The following is a 20,589-nucleotide window of genomic DNA, read 5'->3' as shown; positions in this document are numbered from 1 at the left end:
TGTGTCTAGTATGGTAACAATCCTCTGTCACTGTGTCTAGTATGGTAACAATCCTCTGTCACTGTGTCTAGTATGGTAACAATCCTCTGTCACTGTGTCTAGTATTGTAACAATCCTCTGTCACTGTGTCTAGTATGGTAACAATCCTCTGTCACTGTGTCTAGTATGGTAACAATCCTCTGTCACTGTGTCTAGTATGGTAACAATCCTCTGTCACTGTGTCTAGTATTGTAACAATCCTCTGTCACTGTGTCTAGTATTGTAACAATCCTCTGTCACTGTGTCTAGTATGGTAACAATCCTCTGTCACTGTGTCTAGTATGGTAACAATCCTCTGTCACTGTGTCTAGTATGGTAACAATCCTCTGTCACTGTGTCTAGTATTGTAACAATCCTCTGTCACTGTGTCTAGTATGGTAACAATCCTCTGTCACTGTGTCTAGTATGGTAACAATCCTCTGTCACTGTGTCTAGTATGGTAACAATCCTCTGTCACTGTGTCTAGTATTGTAACAATCCTCTGTCACTGTGTCTAGTATGGTAACAATCCTCTGTCACTGTGTCTAGTATGGTAACAATCCTCTGTCACTGTGTCTAGTATTGTAACAATCCTCTGTCACTGTGTCTAGTATTGTAACAATCCTCTGTCACTGTGTCTAGTATGGTAACAATCCTCTGCCTCTTTCTTGAATTGAGAGAGACAGAGAGACAGAGAGGCAGTAGAAAGAGAGAGCGACAGAGAGAGACAGAGAGACATTTCAAACAGAGATAACGTTAGATGGTTGGCTGGCTGCTACTGCCTGAGCAGTAGATGAGACGATGAAAAATGATGTGGACCTGACAGAGACAATGGAATATTTTGGCAATTGAATGTTCAATATTAAATTGAAATTTAATTTAGAGAGACAGAGAGATCTCTGTCTTAGTCTCTCTCGCTCACTCTCTCTGTGTCTCTCTCTGTGTCCCTCTCTGTGTCTCTCTCGCTCACTCTCTCTGTGTCTCTCTCTCTCGCTCACTCTCTCTGTGTCTCTCTCTCTCGCTCACTCTATCTGTGTCTCTCTCTCTGTCTCACTCTCTCTGTGTGTCTCTCTCTCTCTCTCTCTGTGTCTGTCTCTCTGTCCTCTCCCTCTCCTTCGCTCTCTGTGTCTCTCTCTCTCTCTCTCACTCTCTCTGTCTCTCTCTCTCGCTCACTCTCTCTGTCTCTCTCTCTCTCGCTCACTCTCTCTGTGTCTCTCTCTCTCTCTCGCTCACTCTCTCTGTCTCTCTCTCTCTCTCTCTGTGTCTGTGTCTCTCTGTCCTCTCCCTCTCCTTCGCTCTCTGTGTCTCTCTCTCTCTCTCGCTCACTCTCTCTGTCTCTCTCTCTCGCTCACTCTCTCTGTCTCTCTCTCTGTGTCTGTGTCTCTCTGTCCTCTCCCTCTCTCTCTCTCTCGCTCACTCTCTCTGTCTCTCTCTCTCTCTGTGTCTGTGTCTCTCTGTCCTCTCCCTCTCCTTCGCTCTCTGTGTCTCTCTCCCTCGCTCTCTCTCTGTGTGTGTCTCTCTCTCTCTGTCTGTGCCTGTGTCTCTCTCGCTCTCAATAGTGTTCCAAAATGTAATTCAGCCTACACTGTATATCACTTCATATACCCAATGCAGGATGTGACTGGGAGAGACTGTGTGTATACAGAGGCTCTGAGAGGGAACAGGCAAACGAGCCACAGATATAGGGTTGAAGATGTAATCTCTCTCTCTCTCATAATAGTGTTCTAATTCTGTTTCTATGGTCTCCTTCTCCCCCTATCCTAACAACCAACAGGCATCACCACGGTCCTCACCATGACAACCCTCAGCATCAGCGCCCGCCAGTCTCTGCCCAAGGTGGCCTACGCTACAGCCATGGACTGGTTCATCGCTGTGTGTTTTGCCTTCGTGGCATCTGCGCTCATCGAGTTCGCCGCTGTCAACTACTTTGCGACGCTGGAGGCCAACAGACTGAAGAAGAAGAACGCCAGGCAGAAAAAAATGGAGGTCCTAGCTGAAGCAAGTTATGATGAGGAGGATGATGAGAGTGCTTCATCTGTAAGTTATTTACTGGACGGGTGGATGGCTGGACACACTCACATATACACAGACATGGTTAGGGTTGGTAGCTAGGGGTTTTACACTATGCAGCTGTAACTGTAACGAGCAGTATTCACCAAGACTGGCTATCTCCGTTCAACTACATTACACCATCACTAAGACTCTCCCCATTCAACTACAGAACACCATCACTAAGACTCTCCCCATTCAACTACAGAACACCATCACCTAGACTCTCCCCATTCAACTACAGAACACCATCACCTAGACTCTCCCCATTCAACTACAGAACACCATCACCTAGACTCTCCCCATTCAACTACATTACACCATCACTAAGACTCTCCCCATTCAACTACAGAACACCATCACTAAGACTCTCCCCATTCAACTACAGAACACCATCACTAAGACTCTCCCCATTCAACTACAGAACACCATCACCTAGACTCTCCCCATTCAACTACAGAACACCATCACCTAGACTCTCCCCATTCAACTACATTACACCATCACTAAGACTCTCCCCATTCAACTACAGAACACCATCACTAAGACTCTCCCCATTCAACTACAGAACACCATCACCTAGACTCACCCCATTCAACTACAGAACACCATCACTAATACTCTCCCCATTCAACTACATTACACCATCACTAAGACTCTCCCCATTCAACTACAGAACACCATCACCTAGACTCGCCCCATTCAACTACAGAACACCATCACTAAGACTCTCCCCATTCAACTACAGAACACCATCACTAAGACTCTCCCCATTCAACTACAGAACACCATCACTAAGACTCTCCCCATTCAACTACAGAACACCATCACCTAGACTCTCCCCATTCAACTACATTACACCATCACCTAGACTCTCCCCATTCAACTACAGAACACCATCACTAAGACTCTCCCCATTCAACTACAGAACACCATCACTAAGACTCTCCCCATTCAACTACAGAACACCATCACTAAGACTCTCCCCATTCAACTACAGAACACCATCACTAAGACTCTCCCCATTCAACTACAGAACACCATCACTAAGACTCACCCCATTCAACTACAGAACACCATCACTAAGACTCTCCCCATTCAACTACAGAACACCATCACTAAGACTCTCCCCATTCAACTACATTACACCATCACCAAGACTCTCCCCATTCAACTACAGAACACCATCACTAATACTCTCCCCATTCAACTACATTACACCATCACTAAGACTCTCCCCATTCAACTACAGAACACCATCACCTAGACTCGCCCCATTCAACTACAGAACACCATCACTAAGACTCTCGCCATTCAACTACAGAACACCATCACCTAGACTCTCCCCATTCAACTACAGAACACCATCACCTAGACTCTCCCCATTCAACTACATTACACCATCACTAAGACTCTCCCCATTCAACTATAGAACACCATCACTAAGACTCTCCCCATTCAACTACAGAACACCATCACCTAGACTCTCCCCATTCAACTACAGAACACCACCACTAAGACTCTCGCCATTCAACTACAGAACACCATCACTAAGACTCTCCCCATTCAACTACAGAACACCATCACTAAGACTCTCCCCATTCAACTACAGAACACCATCACCTAGACTCACCCCATTCAACTACAGAACACCATCACTAAGACTCTCCCCATTCAACTACAGAACACCATCACCTAGACTCTCCCCATTCAACTACAGAACACCATCACCTAGACTCTCCCCATTCAACTACAGAACACCATCACTAAGACTCTCCCCATTCAACTACAGAACACCATCACTAAGACTCTCCCCATTCAACTACAGAACACCATCACTAAGACTCTCCCCATTCAACTACAGAACACCATCACTAAGACTCTCCCCATTCAACTACAGAACACCATCACCTAGACTCACCCCATTCAACTACAGAACACCACCCCTCCTCTACATCCACCCCTAACCCTCCACCCCTAACCCTCCTCTACATCCACACCTCCTCTACATCCACCCCTAACCCACCACCCCTCCTCTTCATCCACCCCTAACCCTCCAACCCACCCCTAACCCACCACCCCTCCTCTTCATCCACCCCTAACCCTCCAACCCACCCCTAACCCTCCAACCCACCCCTAACCCTCCAACCCTCCTCTTCATCCACCCCTAACCCTCCACCCCTCCTCTACATCCACCCCTCCTCTACATCCACCCCTAACCCTCCACCCCTCCTCTACATCCACCCCTCCTCTACATCCACCCCTAACCCTCCACCCCTCCTCTTCATCCACCCCTAACCCTCCAACCCTCCTCTTCATCCACCCCTAACCCTCCAACCCTCCTCTACATCCACCCCTCCTCTACATCCACCCCTCCTCTACATCCACCCCTAACCCTCCACCCCTCCTCTACATCCACCCCACCCCTCCTCTACATCCACCCCTAATCCTCCAACCCTCCTCTACATCCACTCCTAACCCTCCACCCCTCCTCTACATCCACCCCTAACCCTCCACCCCTCCTCTTCATCCACCCCTAACCCTCCAACCCTCATCTACATCCACCCTCCTCTACATCCACCGCTAACCCTCCACCCCTCCTCTTCATCCACCCCTAACCCTCCAACCCTCCTCTTCATCCACCCCTAACCCTCCAACCCTCCTCTACATCCACCCCTCCTCTACATCCACCCCTCCTCTACATCCACCCCTCCTCTACATCCACCCCTAATCCTCCACCCCTCCTCTACATCCACCCCACCCCTCCTCTACATCCACCCCTAATCCTCCACCCCTCCTCTACATCCACCCCTAACCCTCCACCCCTCCTTTTCATCCACCCCTCCTCTACATCCACCCCTAACCCTCCACCCCTCCTCTACATCCACCCCTCCTCTACATCCACCCCTAACCCTCCACCCCTCCTCTACATCCACCCCTAACCCTCCACCCCTCCTCTACATCCACCCCTAACCCTCCACCCCTCCTCTACATCCACCCCTAACCCTCCAACCCACCCCTAACCCTCCACCCCTCCTCTACATCCACCCCTCCTCTACATCCACCCCTAACCCTCCACCCCTCTATGTCCCACCTTAACCTTCCACCTCTAACACTCCACATGTCCTCTACATCCACCCCAAAACCTCCACCCCTACCTCCCATCACCCCTTTCCCCCCTGCCCCCATCAGAGAGTGGGGGCGTGAAGAAGAGGTATAACTCCATAGCCCAGAGTGAGCCCGGTGCCCATCTTCCTGCTGCAGGGTTCAGCTGTGTCCCCCATCTCAGCGCCGGCTGGCACCAGCCCCATAGACCAGTACTCCCGCATCATGTTCCCCCTGGCCTTCGCACTCTTCAACCTCTTCTACTGGATCATATACCTGGGCAAGGACACCATGGAACAGGCCAGGTATGGGTTAATAAACTCTCTATTAGGACACCATGGAACAGGCCAGGTATGGGTTAATAAACTCTCTATTAGGACAGCATGGAACAGACCAGGTATGGGTTAATAAACTCTATTCTGTTCTATTAGGACAGCATGGAACAGGCCAGGTATGGGTTAATAAACTCTATTAGGACAGCATGGAACAGGTCAGGTATGGGTTAATAAACTCTCTATTAGGACAGCATGGAACAGGCCAGGTATGGGTTAATAAACTCTCTACTAGGACAGCATGGAACAGGTCAGGTATGGGTTAATAAACTCTCTATTAGGACAGCATGGAACAGACCAGGTATGGGTTAATAAAGTCTCTATTAGGACAGCATGGAACAGGCCAGGTATGGGTTAATAAACTCTATTAGGACACCATGGAACAGGCCAGGTATGGGTTAATAAACTATATTCTGTTCTATTAGGACAGCATGGAACAGGCCAGGTATGGGTTAATAAACTATATTCTGTTCTATTAGGACAGCATGGAACAGGCCAGGTATGGGTTAATAAACTCTCTATTAGGACAGCATGGAACAGACCAGGTATGGGCTAATAAACTCTCTATTAGGACAGCATGGAACAGACCAGGTATGGGTTAATAAACTCTATTCTGTTCTATTAGGACAGCAGGGAACAGACCAGGTATGGGTTAATAAACTCTATTAGGACAGCATGGAACAGGCCAGGTATGGGTTAATAAAGTCTCTATTAGGACAGCATGGAACAGACCAGGTATGGGTTAATAAACTCTATTCTGTTCTATTAGGACAGCATGGAACAGACCAGGTATGGGTTAATAAACTCTATTCTGTTCTATTAGGACACCATGGAACAGACCAGGTATGGGTTAATAAACTCTATTAGGACAGCATGGAACAGGCCAGGTATGGGTTAATAAACTCTATTCTGTTCTATTAGGACAGCATGGAACAGACCAGGTATGGGTTAATAAACTATATTAGGACAGCATGGAACAGGCCAGGTATGGGTTAATAAACTCTATTAGGACAGCATGGAGCAGGCCAGGTATGGGTTAATAAACTCTATTAGGACAGCATGGAACAGGCCAGGTATGGGTTAATAAAGTCTCTATTAGGACAGCATGGAACAGGCCAGGTATGGGCTAATAAAGTCTCTATTAAGACAGCATGGAACAGGCCAGGTATGGGTTAATAAAGTCTCTATTAAGACAGCATGGAACAGGCCAGGTATGGGTTAATAAAGTCTCTATTAGGACAGCATGGAACAGGCCAGGTATGGGCTAATAAACTATATTCTGTTTTATTAAGACAGCATGGAACAGACCAGGTATGGGTTAATAAAGTGTCTATTAGGCCAGCATGGAACAGGCCAGGTATGGGTTAATAAAGTCTCTATTAGGCCAGCATGGAACAGGCCAGGTATGGGTTAATAAAGTGTCTATTAGGCCAGCATGGAACAGGCCAGGTATGGGCTAATAAACTATATTCTGTTCTATTAGGACAGCATGGAACAGGCCAGGTATGGGTTAATAAAGTGTCTATTAGGACAGCATGGAACAGGCCAGGTATGGGCTAATAAACTATATTCTGTTCTATTAGGACAGCATGGAACAGGCCAGTTGTGTTAATCAAAAAATGTAGGCTAAACTTGTAGGACATACTAAGATCATTCAAAAGTAAATTGCATTTTCAGGCCAGATTGTTAATGTCTATGACATTGAAACTCAACTCTGGACCTCAAAGCCAGTTCCACTGTTTAAATGTTTTATCCAATCAGGGACTGGTTTAGACCAGGGGCCTCATTTATAAAACTGTGCGGAGGATTCACGTCAAAAGGTGGCTTACGAACGAAACACAGAAAGTGCTTACGCACAAAAATATTCTGATTATAACAGTGTGCACGCACGTCCACGCCGGTTTCCCTTTATAAATCCCAATCAACTCGAAATTTGGCGCACGTGAGCGAGCGTCTTGTCCCACCCTTTTGACGCCCATAGTGGCCTATAAATAGTCAGTGAAATGCCCCTAACTAATATTCATCCATACTGACTGCATGACGACAAATCCCGACAAAAATAAAAAGGTAACCTAGTGTGAATTGGAAGTTCTTGTTGGGGAGGTTGAAGCAAGGGAAAAAAATGTGTTTCGTGGACACAGTGTGGGCATTAAATGGCAAAAAGGCGTTAGTGGCAGCATGTTGCGGACGCTGTGAATGCTGCTGGTTCAGAAGAAGAAAAAAGGGGAGGCCAAAGGGCGCATTGACTTACAGACAACGGGCGGAGGAAAGGGGACACCGGAGCTCAACCCTTGATGAGCGACTTGCCGTTATTATAGGGAATCCCTCCTGAGTGGAGTAGTGACCGAGGGGGACACGGACATGCCAGACGCACCGGATGATCCAGGTATGTAATTAATATTCCCTCGTTTGAGAAGAGTACACCAAATGCATTCAAGTTTAAACATTTATTTACCAACAATTTACATTTTATTATTTTTAGTCGCTGCGTGTTCCAGCGGGGTCGGTGGTGCGGCTGAGCAGGAGCTGAGTGTTCCAGCGGGGTCGGTGGTGCGGCTGAGCAGGAGCTGAGTGCGCCAAGAACCGGCGTCTCCACTGCACCTCGTGCGTCACAGCCCTCCAGCGGCCGTATCCTCGCAGACGCATAGAGACACCATCGACGCTATTAACGAGGTTGCCAAGGAGTTGAAGGAAATAAATGTTTTGACATAAGCTGTACATTGAAAGAATTACTCAGTGTTATGTTTCCTACCTTGTTTTTACAAGCGACGCTTCACACGCTGGCGCAAGGCGCCGCGTGTGGATCAAACGCCTGGGGATAGGGGTCGGGGCCAACAACCAACCGCGTCAGAGGGTAAAGCCACATTCCTTAGCTGTAACACATTATGTAGCACAGTACACGCCCTCAACGTCGCAGGCCTTTTCAGGCTTGTATAAAAGGTTTCCGCCTGAGGAATCGAGGCAGCGCCATCTGCCCTTAAGTGCTCCACAACAGCGCACATTGTAGTTCCTCTTCGCTCTGTGGGTTGGCGAAAGGGGTGAGCAGCCACCGCTTGAGGGGGATACCCACTGTTGCCTGCAAGGATAGTGAATGGGTTAGGCACTGCAGTAGATAAATTGCAATTGATTTAATATTTCTACATTACTCATCCGTACCTAGAAGCCAGCCATCACGCACAGCTCCGGCCTCGTCTGCGCCCAACACTGTTTCGCTATATGAACGAGACATGGGTTGACCCAGGCCACTACACTAGTACCATGTCCGCATCACATGATTTGGACATTAATGGAATGAAAATGCGTTCAGTTAACGCAAATTCATTCGCACTCGGTGCCCTTATAGCAACATGAGTGCAGTCAATGGCACCGATTACATTTTGGGAAACTGAACATTGCTGCAAATTGCACTTTATTTATTTCGTTCACCCACCGTGAAAGGTAACTTTACGTAGAAGTGCGTCAAGCCAATTATACGTCCTAACACGTCTGGCATAACGCGGCTAAAGGTTGGCTGAGAGATCCCTGACCGGTCAGCCGGTTGCCAGAAATCCGAGGGTTGTCAGGACTTGACTTGGGACAGGCACTGCTTGGTTTCTGCGGGTGCGTCTCCGTAACGCTGGACCCACTACAGCACGGCGATCCAAGAGAATAGCTCTTGGTAATCGGAACCGGATCATAAACCATAAACCACAAACCTAAATCATCATTGGCCAGTAAATCTTTCTGGTCTCTGAAAATTCTCTTCGCCAAATCTTCCAACAGTGCTAAAGCAGCTATTGTGCGTCATTACGCATTGTAATTGCATGCCTTTTTATACTCACCCATTTGATCGTCAAAGCTACCCAATTGCGTAACACCTTCAGGGACATTATCACATTGACAGTTCTGCGCAACGAACATGTGATAAAACCCCGACTGAGGCGTCGAAAACGGCATCAGTTTAAACGTAATTTGTCCCACTGTTCACATTTATTAGAATACATTTCATAATATGCAAGTATTGTAACTAGATCCAATTAAATATGATTCCCGATTAAACTGTACAACATATATATCCGTTTGTATTTATTATCCTAAATCACGTTTTTTTTGTGTGCACTCCAGGGAACTCTTAATATATATAATACGTGAGAGGTAATATTTCGATGTATTTTACAGAATGGTATCAATTTCAAAACGTTTCTCGAGTTTCAGCCATCAAGTTGCAGTTAATAATTTCTCCTGTTTATGTGCTTAGGTATGGGTCAAAGTGTCCGTGGAGGACCGCACATTCTCCCGTCAAGTAAAAAAAAAAAAATGAAACCCAAAGTTTGCTTAGAAAGTGGCTTACGCCTTCTTTTGTGCCTAAGCAACGTTTATAAATAAGGCCCCAGGTGTGTGCAATGAATGATAAGGTAGAACAGAAAACCAGCAGGCTCCAGACCTCGTAGGGTCAGAGATAAATAGCCCTGGTCTATGATACTAAAAGTAGTGAAAAGACTCTGGTGTGTCGTTGCAATGAAAAAACAGATCAAGTTTGACATTTTGGTCATAACTTTTATGTTAGGACCTTGCCACTTGTGTTACTGTAATATTAAACAGTAACACCGGTGAGAAGCTCCTAATATTAAACAGTAACACCGGTGAGAAGCTCCTAATATTAAACAGTAACACCGGTGAGAAGCTCCTAATATTAAACAGTAACACCGGTGAGAAGCTCCTAATATTAAACAGTAACACCGGTGAGAAGCTCCTAATATTAAACAGTAACACCGGTGAGAAGCTCCTAATATTAAACAGTAACACCGGTGAGAAGCTCCTAATATTAAACAGTAACACCGGTGAGAAGCTCCTAATATTAAACAGTAACACCGGTGACAAGGTCCTAATATTAAACCGTAACACTGGTGACAAGGTCCTAATGTTAAACAGTAACACCGGTGACAAGGTCCTAACATTGACCAGGGCCGATAGGGTAGTGCACTACTTTTGACCAGGGCCCATAGGGGTCCATTTGGAACACACAGTATCAGCTGCATATTTGACCATTCTGAATCTGTATCAACAACACAACACAGACCCACTGAATGTAACTGCTCTCAATTACTACCCACTGTTTTTGTCAGACTTTTATCCAGACTGTAAAGACATGAATACTGTCTGACGCTGGAACAGCCTCAGGAGTTGTAGACACAAAAGGGGAAGAGGGTCGCTAGCTGGAGGATGTTAGATGGTTCTGTTGTCATCTAACATCAGAGAGCGAGAGGGAGAGAGAGAGGGAGACAGAGAAAGACAGAGAGGGGGTGGAGGGAGAGAGAGACAGAAAGGGGGGGAGGGAGAGAGAAAGACAGAGAGAGAGTTGAGAGTGAGAGAGAGACAGAAAGGGGGGAGGGAGAGAGAGAGAAAGACAGAGAGGGGGTGGAGGGAGAGAGAGACAGAAAGGGGGGGAGGGAGAGAGAGAGGAGGGGAAGGAGGGAGAGAGAGGGATATGTGGGCTTTTCAGTTAGATTTATAGTAGAGTACAAGGCATAGAACATGAGCTCAATTAATTTGAAAATAAATAATGTGCATCAAGGTTTAAACTGGGGGCTGGCAAAACACCAGCCAGTGTGTGCTTCCCAATGGCACCCTATTCCCTATTTATATTTTTTATTTAACCTTAATTTAACTAGGCTACCTGCCACCCCCAGGGCCCACCACTAGGCTGCCTGCCGTCATCAGGGCCCACCGTTAGGCCGCCTGCCGTCCCCAGGGCCCACCACTAGGCCGCCTGCCGTCCCCAGGGCCCACCGCTAGGCCGTCTGCCACCCCCAGGGCCCACCGCTAGGCCGCCTGCCACCCCCAGGGCCCACCTCTAGGCCGTTCTGCCGTCCCCAGGGCCCACCACTAGGCCGCCTGCCGTCCCCAGGGCCCACCACTAGGCTGCCTGCCACCCCCAGGGCCCACCTCTAGGCCGCCTGCCGTCCCCAGGGCCCACCGCTAGGCCGCCTGCCACCCCCAGGGCCCACTACTAGGCCGCCTGCCGTCCCCAGGGCCCACCCCTAGGCCGCCTGCCGTCTCCAGGGCCCACCACTAGGCCGCCTGCCGTCCCCAGGGCCCACCACTAGGCCGCCTGCCGTCCCCAGGGCCCACCACTAGGCCACCTGCCGTCCCCAGGGCCCATAGAACTCTAGTTAGAAGTAGTGTACTACAGAGGGAATAGGGTACAGACAGTCATTTGAATAATAATGCTCCTTCTCCACAGGGAGTGGATTTGAGAGACAGAAAGAGCACACAAAGCTATGTCTGACTGAGAGGGAGACACATACATACATACATACATACATACATACATACATACATACATACATACATACATACATACATACATATACATAGACATACACACACACACACATACATACATAGACATACACACACATACATACATAGACACACACAGATTATACAGAGACAAGAGGGAGAAAGACTACAGAGAGAGAGAGGGAGGGGGGAGAGAGAGAGAGAGGGAGGGGGGAGAGAGAGAGCTGATGAAGAGACATGAGAGAGAGATTGTACAGAGAGAGAGAGAGACACACACACACACACACACACACACACACACACACACACACACACACACACACACACACACACACACACACACACACACACACACACACACACACACACACACACACACACACACACACAGGGAGAAGTCGTTACATAAGAGTGTGGAGTGTAAATCTGCCCATCATGTTCCTGTCAGAATGTTGATGCTTGTTCTGTTGAGAACGTTCTGCACTACCAGGACAGAGACAAGATGGTGGGCCCTGCTTTAGCTACTGGAACTGATGTCTTCAACTCTTATTCAGAGGACAGAGGGCACAGTGTCTCTGACTTCGTACCTTTGTAGTATAGAGACAGAGAGAGAGAGCATTACTGTAATTTACAGTATATCATTATCATGGGAAGATGTCTACATCTTTACACTTTCTGTGGGTGTGTGTGTGTGTGTGTGTGATTTGCCCTGCTCTCATTCCTCATGTGTGTTTCTGTCTCTGTGTGTTTCTGTCCTTGCAGAGAGGATTGAGCCCTGTGCTCCAACTGATGTCATCTACTGAGCATGTTCTGTAGACACCTTGTTCATTCATCTGTCCTTCGCTCTACCAACAAGTACTCAGCGTTCACATTACTTTCAATCCACACTGGAAATGAATACAACAAAAAAATATATATATTTTCCGACCTCATGTCTATTCTGTTCACACTTTGTTCTGCCCAGACCTGCTGAGATCAGTTGTTGAAGAGATGTCCTTGTCCTTGGCAGAGCGGTGCTTTAAACATGGATGCATTTGGCACTTCTGATTCTCCAGCATCCCTGAAGACACGCACACACACATGTGCACATGCACACACACACACACACACACACACACAAACAAACGGAGAAACACACAAATCAAAAAGAAGTGGATGATATAATCTAGGATGTCTGGAACTGGTGATGCAACAGTGAACCAATGCTGTTCTGAAGCCTGCTGTGTTCTACAGAGTCACAGGCCCCACTACAACACTAATCCAAGAGAGACGGAGAGAGAAGCAGAGCCTCATCCCCCTCTCCTCTCCTCTTCCATATTCTCTCATCTCTCATCCCCTCTCCTCTCTTCACCCCTCCTCTCTCGTCCCCTCTCCTCTCTCATCCCCTCTCCTCTCCTCTTCCCTATTCTCTCCTCTCTCGCCCCCTCTCCTCTCTCTTCACCCCTCCTCTCTCGTCCCCTCTCCTCTCTCGTCCCCTCTCCTCTCTCGTCCCCTCTCCTCTCCTCTTCCCTATTCTCTCCTCTCTCGTCTCCTCCTCTCTCTTCACCCCTCCTCTCTCGTCCCCTCTCCTCTCTCGTCCCCTCTCCTCTCTCGTCCCCTCTCCTCTCTCGTCCCCTCTCCTCTCCTCTTCCCTATTCTCTCCTCTCTCGTCTCCTCTCCTCTCTTCACCCTCCTCTCTCGTCCCCTCTCCTCTCTCGTCTCGTCTCCTCTCTTCACCCCTCCTCTCTTCTCCTTTCTCTTATGTTATGTTTTATTACATGGCCTGTGAAATAGAACTCTACTCAACTTGACAATATGAATTGTGTGACTCACTGACTGAATTTCTCTTTCTACATTCCCTGTCCTCCCCAGTCATGGCTCTAGTTCTGGTTGTATTAAAGTGGCAGTCATTTTCCTATTTGTTTTAATAATATTTCCACACTATGAGGTCGAAATAACACTCAGAAAATGTTGAAAATGATGCCTGGAATTTAAGCCTGTTTGGGTAAGATAGATTGCCCACTTTACCACATCTAACTTGACCAAAACAGTGGAATCGCCACGAAAACGCGTGGGGGAAACGGCCGTGGGGGAAATGGCCGTGGGGGAAACGGCCGTGGGGGAAAGATTCCGAATGTCCTCATTGTCCCCCAGCAAAATTAGTATAATGTTTTATATGTGTATGTCACACTATGTTGAGGTAAAAATCGGAGTATAATGCTTTTATGGATGTCAAACCCCAACACATGTTCATGTCATCATCACCAATCAACTGCATTACAGTTAAAATGACTTTGCTTACCACCACAGATTTCTGTATGCTAGCTATGCTACCAGCTTATACAAACAGAAGTTAGCATTTAGCAGTCACTTCTTCTAAACCTGAAAAGGGACTACTTCTAAATGTTATGCAACGAAAACAGCGAAATGTATCCAAATTGGACATAACTAACCACATTGTGGGCCTGTTATAATGTATAAATCAAGACGAATATCCACTTCGATAGGTCAGATTTGTTGAATGTGAGCCAATGCGTTCCATTGACTCCTATACCACATCTACGGAATTTTTGATCCACAGCATGACATCACAATCTGATCTGATTATTCTGACCAATGACCAGTCATCTTTTATTTGCATATGCATCTTCCTACTTTGAAGGGGTAAGCGGGCTAGGCTCTCGAGAGTCTAGACAATCCTATCTGCCAATCAGGATTGTGTATGTAAATACATTTAACACGACCGCACTATCAGACTGAGCGTTTCAATAGAAAAAGGAGGCTCAGCGAAATAAATGATTTCAAAATATATGTGGAGTTCTTTTCATGAAATAAATGCACACAGTGATTTTACTAGACGTACAGTGGTGATTTTGAAAATTAAATGAAAAAGACTGCATGCGGGGTTTTAAAACACTGATGATTCATAGTACACAGATAGGCCTCTGAAAACACTGATGATTCATAGTACACAGATAGGCCTCTGAAAACACTGATGATTCATAGTACACAGATAGGCCTCTGAAAACACTGATGATTCATAGTACACAGATAGGCCTCTGAAAACACTGATGATTCATAGTACACAGATAGGCCTCTGAAAACACTGATGATTCATAGTACACAGATAGGCCTCAAACACTGATGATTCATAGTACACAGATAGGCCTCTGAAAACACTGATGATTCATAGTACACAGATAGGCCTCTGAAAACACTGATGATTCATAGTACACAGATAGGCCTCTGAAAACACTGATGATTCATAGTACACAGATAGGCCTCTGAAAGCACTGTATGCACAGAACCTGGCGATTACCTTGTTTTTATATTGTATTGCTTTTTATTTTCTATTTGATGTGATATTTCAACAGCTGCTGTGTTTGTGTAGCCTCTTTAAAACACTCAGGGATCAGATTTAGAAGTGGATGTAATATCTGGATGTTTTTATTATAGGTAGGACTATGAGGCTATTGGTCATAGCCAGCAATGTTGGAATTGAGTCAATGAATTGAGCTGCTCTAAACTAGGGTTGTGTAATACATATGGTTGTATGTGCAAGGTAAACATCTTTAATCCCGTCTTGATTGGAAGGGGTTTAAATGGCGCTGCCCCCCCCCCCCCCCTTCATTGTAATCACATGATGTGCAAGACAAATGTTGGGTATTGTTATTATTGTACTTGCTTTTATATTAATATACGTTTTTATTAATGTTATCATCTTGTCTGACTTGATGTGATGTGTGTCTGCAGATTGAATGATTGAATGTCTTGCTAACAACGTTCTATGAGAAATTATACGGATTGTCCCAACATTTGACACAATAAACTTTGTTGACTTTAAATTTGTGAGAGTCTGACAATGTATAATACTGTAATTCACTATATCCTATTGATTTTAATATAAAATATACTATATCCTATTGATTTTAATATAAAATATACTATATCCTATTGATTTTAATATAAAATATACTATATCCTATTGATTTTAATATAAAATATACTATATCCTTTTGATTTTAATATAACAGACTATATCCTATTGATTGTATTAATTGGTTTGCACTGTTCATTGCAAAGTTCTCTAAACTATCAACATAAGCCAATATAAGGATTAAGCTGGAATGATACTAATTGTATTTCGGCTGTTAGGTCGGGTCGGCATAAGATGTTTTCTTCATTACGCTCATCCATCCACTTGTCCCTTTAATTTGTTTCTCAGCAATGGAAACGGCTCATCCACCATCATCACTAGCCAGTGTTTGATCTTCTGGTAGGATGTACGCATGCGCCCCTCATTGGGTTCTCGGAGCTTTCTGGAGTAAGTTGAATGTGCGTTCTCCTCACTCGCATCACAACTGTTACGATGGGGAAGCTCAGGAAAAACCACTTTGGAATTTTAACGTTTTCGTTCTTTTTTACTTTTATCTGCTGTGCGCAAAGGTAAATTAGAATTTGTGTTTTTACGCGCATTATTCAATTCCATTGCATGGCATGTATCCTAGGCTATTTAACGCGCCTATCTTGTCTTTAAGTAGGTATTTGCATGCCGACCCCGTTCTGTTCTGTATTTCCCCTCAGCGCCAAAGACCTGAGGGATCCCAGTAATATGCCGCTGGTTAAAGACACGGTCGACAGACTGATGAAAGGCTACGACATTCGGTTGAGGCCAGATTTTGGAGGTAAGAAGAAAGACAAAAGGAAAGCAAATCGAGATGATGAATGTTATGTTTGCTGCCATTTATGACGCGCAGTGCTATACATGTTTAATGAATTGCTGCAAAAAAAAACTCTGGTACAATTTTTTCCCCCTCATGATCAATCTTCCATCCATAGACTAGGCTACGTTTCCCCGTCACCAAAAACCTTTTCCAATGTACCACCTTCTATTGATGAAATAAGACATGCTAGCCTATTCTGTATGGAGAAGAAGGGTCTCTTAACTTGATGGTCGATTCTATTCGCAGCTGGGAGCCTATTGAACTTCTGGTTGCCTACCATTCTGTCTGAAACGGAAATCATCAAGGGAGTTCCAAATGATGATGCTGATGATTATAGCCATTTTAATTGACGATGATAATCATTAAGACGGCATTAAAACATGTATCATGTACATTGATGAGAGAACGTGGCGATCTATCATTGACAGCAACCTACTGGTAGAAGAACGGTACCACGTTCTAGAATAACGGTCACCAAATTCTTATTTCTAATAGGTAAAGAAATGATCCCCTTCTCTTTGATTAATAACCTGTTTTTCTTCGCTTCACAGGTGCGCCGGTGGCAGTGGGGATGAATATAGACATAGCCAGCATAGACATGGTGTCTGAAGTCAATATGGTACGTGTATCATTATCATCCTCCTTATATGTTTCTCAGCATGCCTGGCTGAGTAGATTCGTATAGAGAAACCTATAACGCATTGTCATCCATGTTTGAAAAGGGCACTTAACGCATGTCACGTTCTGCATTGTGGTAAATGATGGCAACGACGTGGCGGAGTCTGACGATAGTTTGATTCTAGAATGGAATCGATTCTCGTGTTGAATAGTGTTCTATCGTCCAGTGGGCTCAAGCTCCGTCTCAGGCTCTGCATTTACCATTTTTTCGGCCATGGATGGTGGATGTGTGTTGGTTCCCATTTGAATTCAAAACACACGCTCACTGGCGCACTTGTACTGACATCCTTGCGCAGACGGACGGTCGAGGCTGTGGCGTCTTGTCTTTCAGTTAATGGACTGCTATCATTTTATTTGACATGCGGCGCGGCGCGTTATAACGTCAAGTCAAGAAGACGAAGGGGGAAAAACAGAGATATTTCCCAATTTCCCTTTTCTCTCCTTAATACAAATTTATTTTCAACGTGATTGCGCCGCGCGCTACTTTGGGAGAGTTATCTCGCTCGAGCCTCACTTCACTTTGAAGCGCGAGGGGGAGCGCATCATCAGCTACGTGAATTACCCCCCCCCCCTCGTCAAACCATGAGTGATGACGTAGACATGTGGTTAATAATGCATGCCTGGACATAGGATGGAAATCACCTGGGTATCTTATCGAGCTCCACTACACAATGTTAAGGCTGCGTCCCAAATTACACTCTTTTCCAAAATATAGTGCACTACTTTTTTTAAATTCCATATACAGTGAACTACTATTGACCTGAGCCCTATGGTTCCCTGGTCAAAAGTTGTGTATTATATAGGGTTCCCAGTTGGGGGGGGGACACAGCCTCTGTCGCCGTGCTGGAGAAAACCAGTAGGTGCACAGACATGGTACGAAGAGGATCTCTCTCTGTATAAGACATAGGCATCTTATGTAACACTGTATCAATGGTTTGCTCTGGAGCAGGCTCGGAGGGGACGCTTCTGTTCTCCTTACGGAGGGGACGCTTCTGTTCTCCTTACGGAGGGGACGCTTCTGTTCTCCTTACGGAGGGGACACTTCTGTTGTCCTTACGGAGGGGACACTTCTGTTCTCCTTACGGAGGGGACGCTTCTGTTGTCCTTACGGAGGGGACACTTCTGTTCTCCTTACGGAGGGGACACTTCTGTTCTCCTTACGGAGGGGACACTTCTGTTCTCCTTACGGAGGGGACACTTCTGTTCTCCTTACGGAGGGGACACTTCTGTTCTCCTTACGGAGGGGACACTTCTGTTCTCCTTACGGAGGGGACACTTCTGTTCTCCTTACGGAGGGGACACTTCTGTTCTCCTTACGGAGGGGACGCTTCCGTTCTCCTTACGGAGGGGACGCTTCCGTTGTCCTTACGGAGGGGACGCTTCTGTTCTCCTTACGGAGGGGACACTTCTGTTCTCCTTACGGAGGGGACACTTCTGTTCTCCTTACGGAGGGGACGCTTCTGTTCTCCTTACGGAGGGGACGCTTCTGTTCTCCTTACGGAGGGGACGCTTCTGTTCTCCTTACGGAGGGGACGCTTCTGTTGTCCTTACGGAGGGGACGCTTCTGTTCTCCTTACGGAGGGGACGCTTCTGTTGTCCTTACGGAGGGGACGCTTCTGTTGTCCTTACGGAGGGGACGCTTCTGTTCTCCTTACGGAGGGGACACTTCTGTTCTCCTTACGGAGGGGACACTTCTGTTCTCCTTACGGAGGGGACACTTCTGTTCTCCTTACGGAGGGGACACTTCTGTTCTCCTTACGGAGGGGACACTTCTGTTCTCCTTACGGAGGGGACACTTCTGTTCTCCTTACGGAGGGGACGCTTCTGTTCTCCTTACGGAGGGGACGCTTCTGTTCTCCTTACGGAGGGGACGCTTCTGTTCTCCTTACGGAGGGGACGCTTCTGTTGTCCTTACGGAGGGGACGCTTCTGTTCTCCTTACGGAGGGGACGCTTCTGTTGTCCTTACGGAGGGGACACTTCTGTTGTCCTTACGGAGGGGACACTTCTGTTGTCCTTACGGAGGGGACATTTCTGTTCTCCTTACGGAGGGGGAGGGGACGCTTCTGTTCTCCTTACGGAGGGGACACTTCTGTTCTCCTTATGGAGGGGACACTTCTGTTCTCCTTATGCAATTGAATTCATATTTGATTCATTGTTGCATTTGACATGGTTTTTTCCAGTGGATTTTATTTTGCGAAGATTTCATTTCGTTTTTCTGAGTGTACATTTTTCCCTAAATCAGATTTGTGTGGTAAGACAGTGATTTATGTTAGTTGGTTAGATGGCTTGGTTGGTTGGGGCTTGATGCTGGAAACTCAGTGAGTTGTGTGTTGATGTGGTGTTTGATTCCTGTGTGGGCCATGTGTACTGAATCACTATAATGCTATAGGTCGGCCTGGATAAAAGCATCATCAGCTGAATTACCGTAGTACTTCCTGTGAGGAAGGGATGTGGAAGTTAGTTTTGGTTAAAGAGGATGCAGCTCGGATGAAAGGGCTGTGGGGGTCCTCTGGGATGTCAACCAGTACTCCCCTCCCTCCCTCCCTCCCTCCCTCCCTTCCTCCCCCTGTCTCTGGCCTGGATTTCCATGGAAGACACCTTTATCTCTCTAAAGGGTGATGTTACTTCAAAACTCTGGTTCCACATACACTTGCATTCATCCGTAAAAAAAACACTGCTTCATACAGCCAGCCACTCAGTGTGTAACAAAACTGTAAGAATGAACAAAACACGAAAGAATGAACAGAACAGAACAGTAAATTGAGAGAGAGATAGAGAGAGACAGAGAGAGAGAGAGAGACAGAGAGAGAGAGAGAGACAGGAGAGAGAGAGCGAGAGAGACAGAGACAGGAGAGAGAGAGAGAGAGAGAGAGAGAGAGAGAGAGAGACAGAGAGACAGTAAGAGCGAGGGAGAGAGAGACACAGAGACACAGAGAAACACAGAGAGAGAGAGAGAGCAAGCCACTCAGTGTAACAAAACTGGGCACGATATAATGAACAGAACAGTGAATGGAGAGAGAGAGAGAGAGAGAGAGAGACAGGGAGAGAGAGAGAGAGACAGGAGAGAGAGACAGAGAGAGACAGAGAGAGAGAGAGACAGGAGAGAGAGATCGAGAGAGACAGAGACAGGAGAGAGAGAGAGACAGAGAGAGAGAGAGATAGAGAGAGAGAGACAGGAGAAAGACAGGAGAGAGAGAGCGAGAGAGACAGAGACAGGAGAGAGAGAGAGAGACAGAGAGAGAGACAGATACAGAGAGAGAGACATAGACAGAGAGAGAGAGAGACAGACAGAGACAGAGCGAAAGAGAGAGAGACAGCGAGAGAGAGAGAGAGACAGGAGAGAGAGCGACAGAGACAGAGAGACAGAGACAGAGCGAAAGAGAGAGAGACAGAGAGAGAGAGAGACAGGAGAGAGAGAGAC

At 46.5% G+C, this 20,589-nt stretch overlaps 1 protein-coding gene across 1 annotated transcript in view; it reads left to right on the top strand.

Moving 5' to 3' along the window:
* Nucleotides 1-20,589, top strand: part of LOC120046914 (gamma-aminobutyric acid receptor subunit alpha-6-like) — a 51,481-nt gene that overhangs the window by 11,493 nt on the left and 19,399 nt on the right. The window contains exons 7-11 of the mRNA XM_038992464.1: nucleotides 1,793-2,055; nucleotides 5,296-5,477; nucleotides 15,991-16,041; nucleotides 16,350-16,450; nucleotides 17,041-17,108. Of these exons, the coding sequence (XP_038848392.1) occupies nucleotides 1,793-2,055; nucleotides 5,296-5,477; nucleotides 15,991-16,041; nucleotides 16,350-16,450; nucleotides 17,041-17,108 (665 nt within the window). The remainder of the gene's footprint in view (nucleotides 1-1,792; nucleotides 2,056-5,295; nucleotides 5,478-15,990; nucleotides 16,042-16,349; nucleotides 16,451-17,040; nucleotides 17,109-20,589) is intronic.

Source organism: Salvelinus namaycush, chromosome 5, assembly GCF_016432855.1.
Source record: "Salvelinus namaycush isolate Seneca chromosome 5, SaNama_1.0, whole genome shotgun sequence".
Taxonomy (NCBI): domain Eukaryota; kingdom Metazoa; phylum Chordata; class Actinopteri; order Salmoniformes; family Salmonidae; genus Salvelinus; species Salvelinus namaycush.
This window is presented reverse-complemented; position numbering and strand designations above follow the sequence as displayed.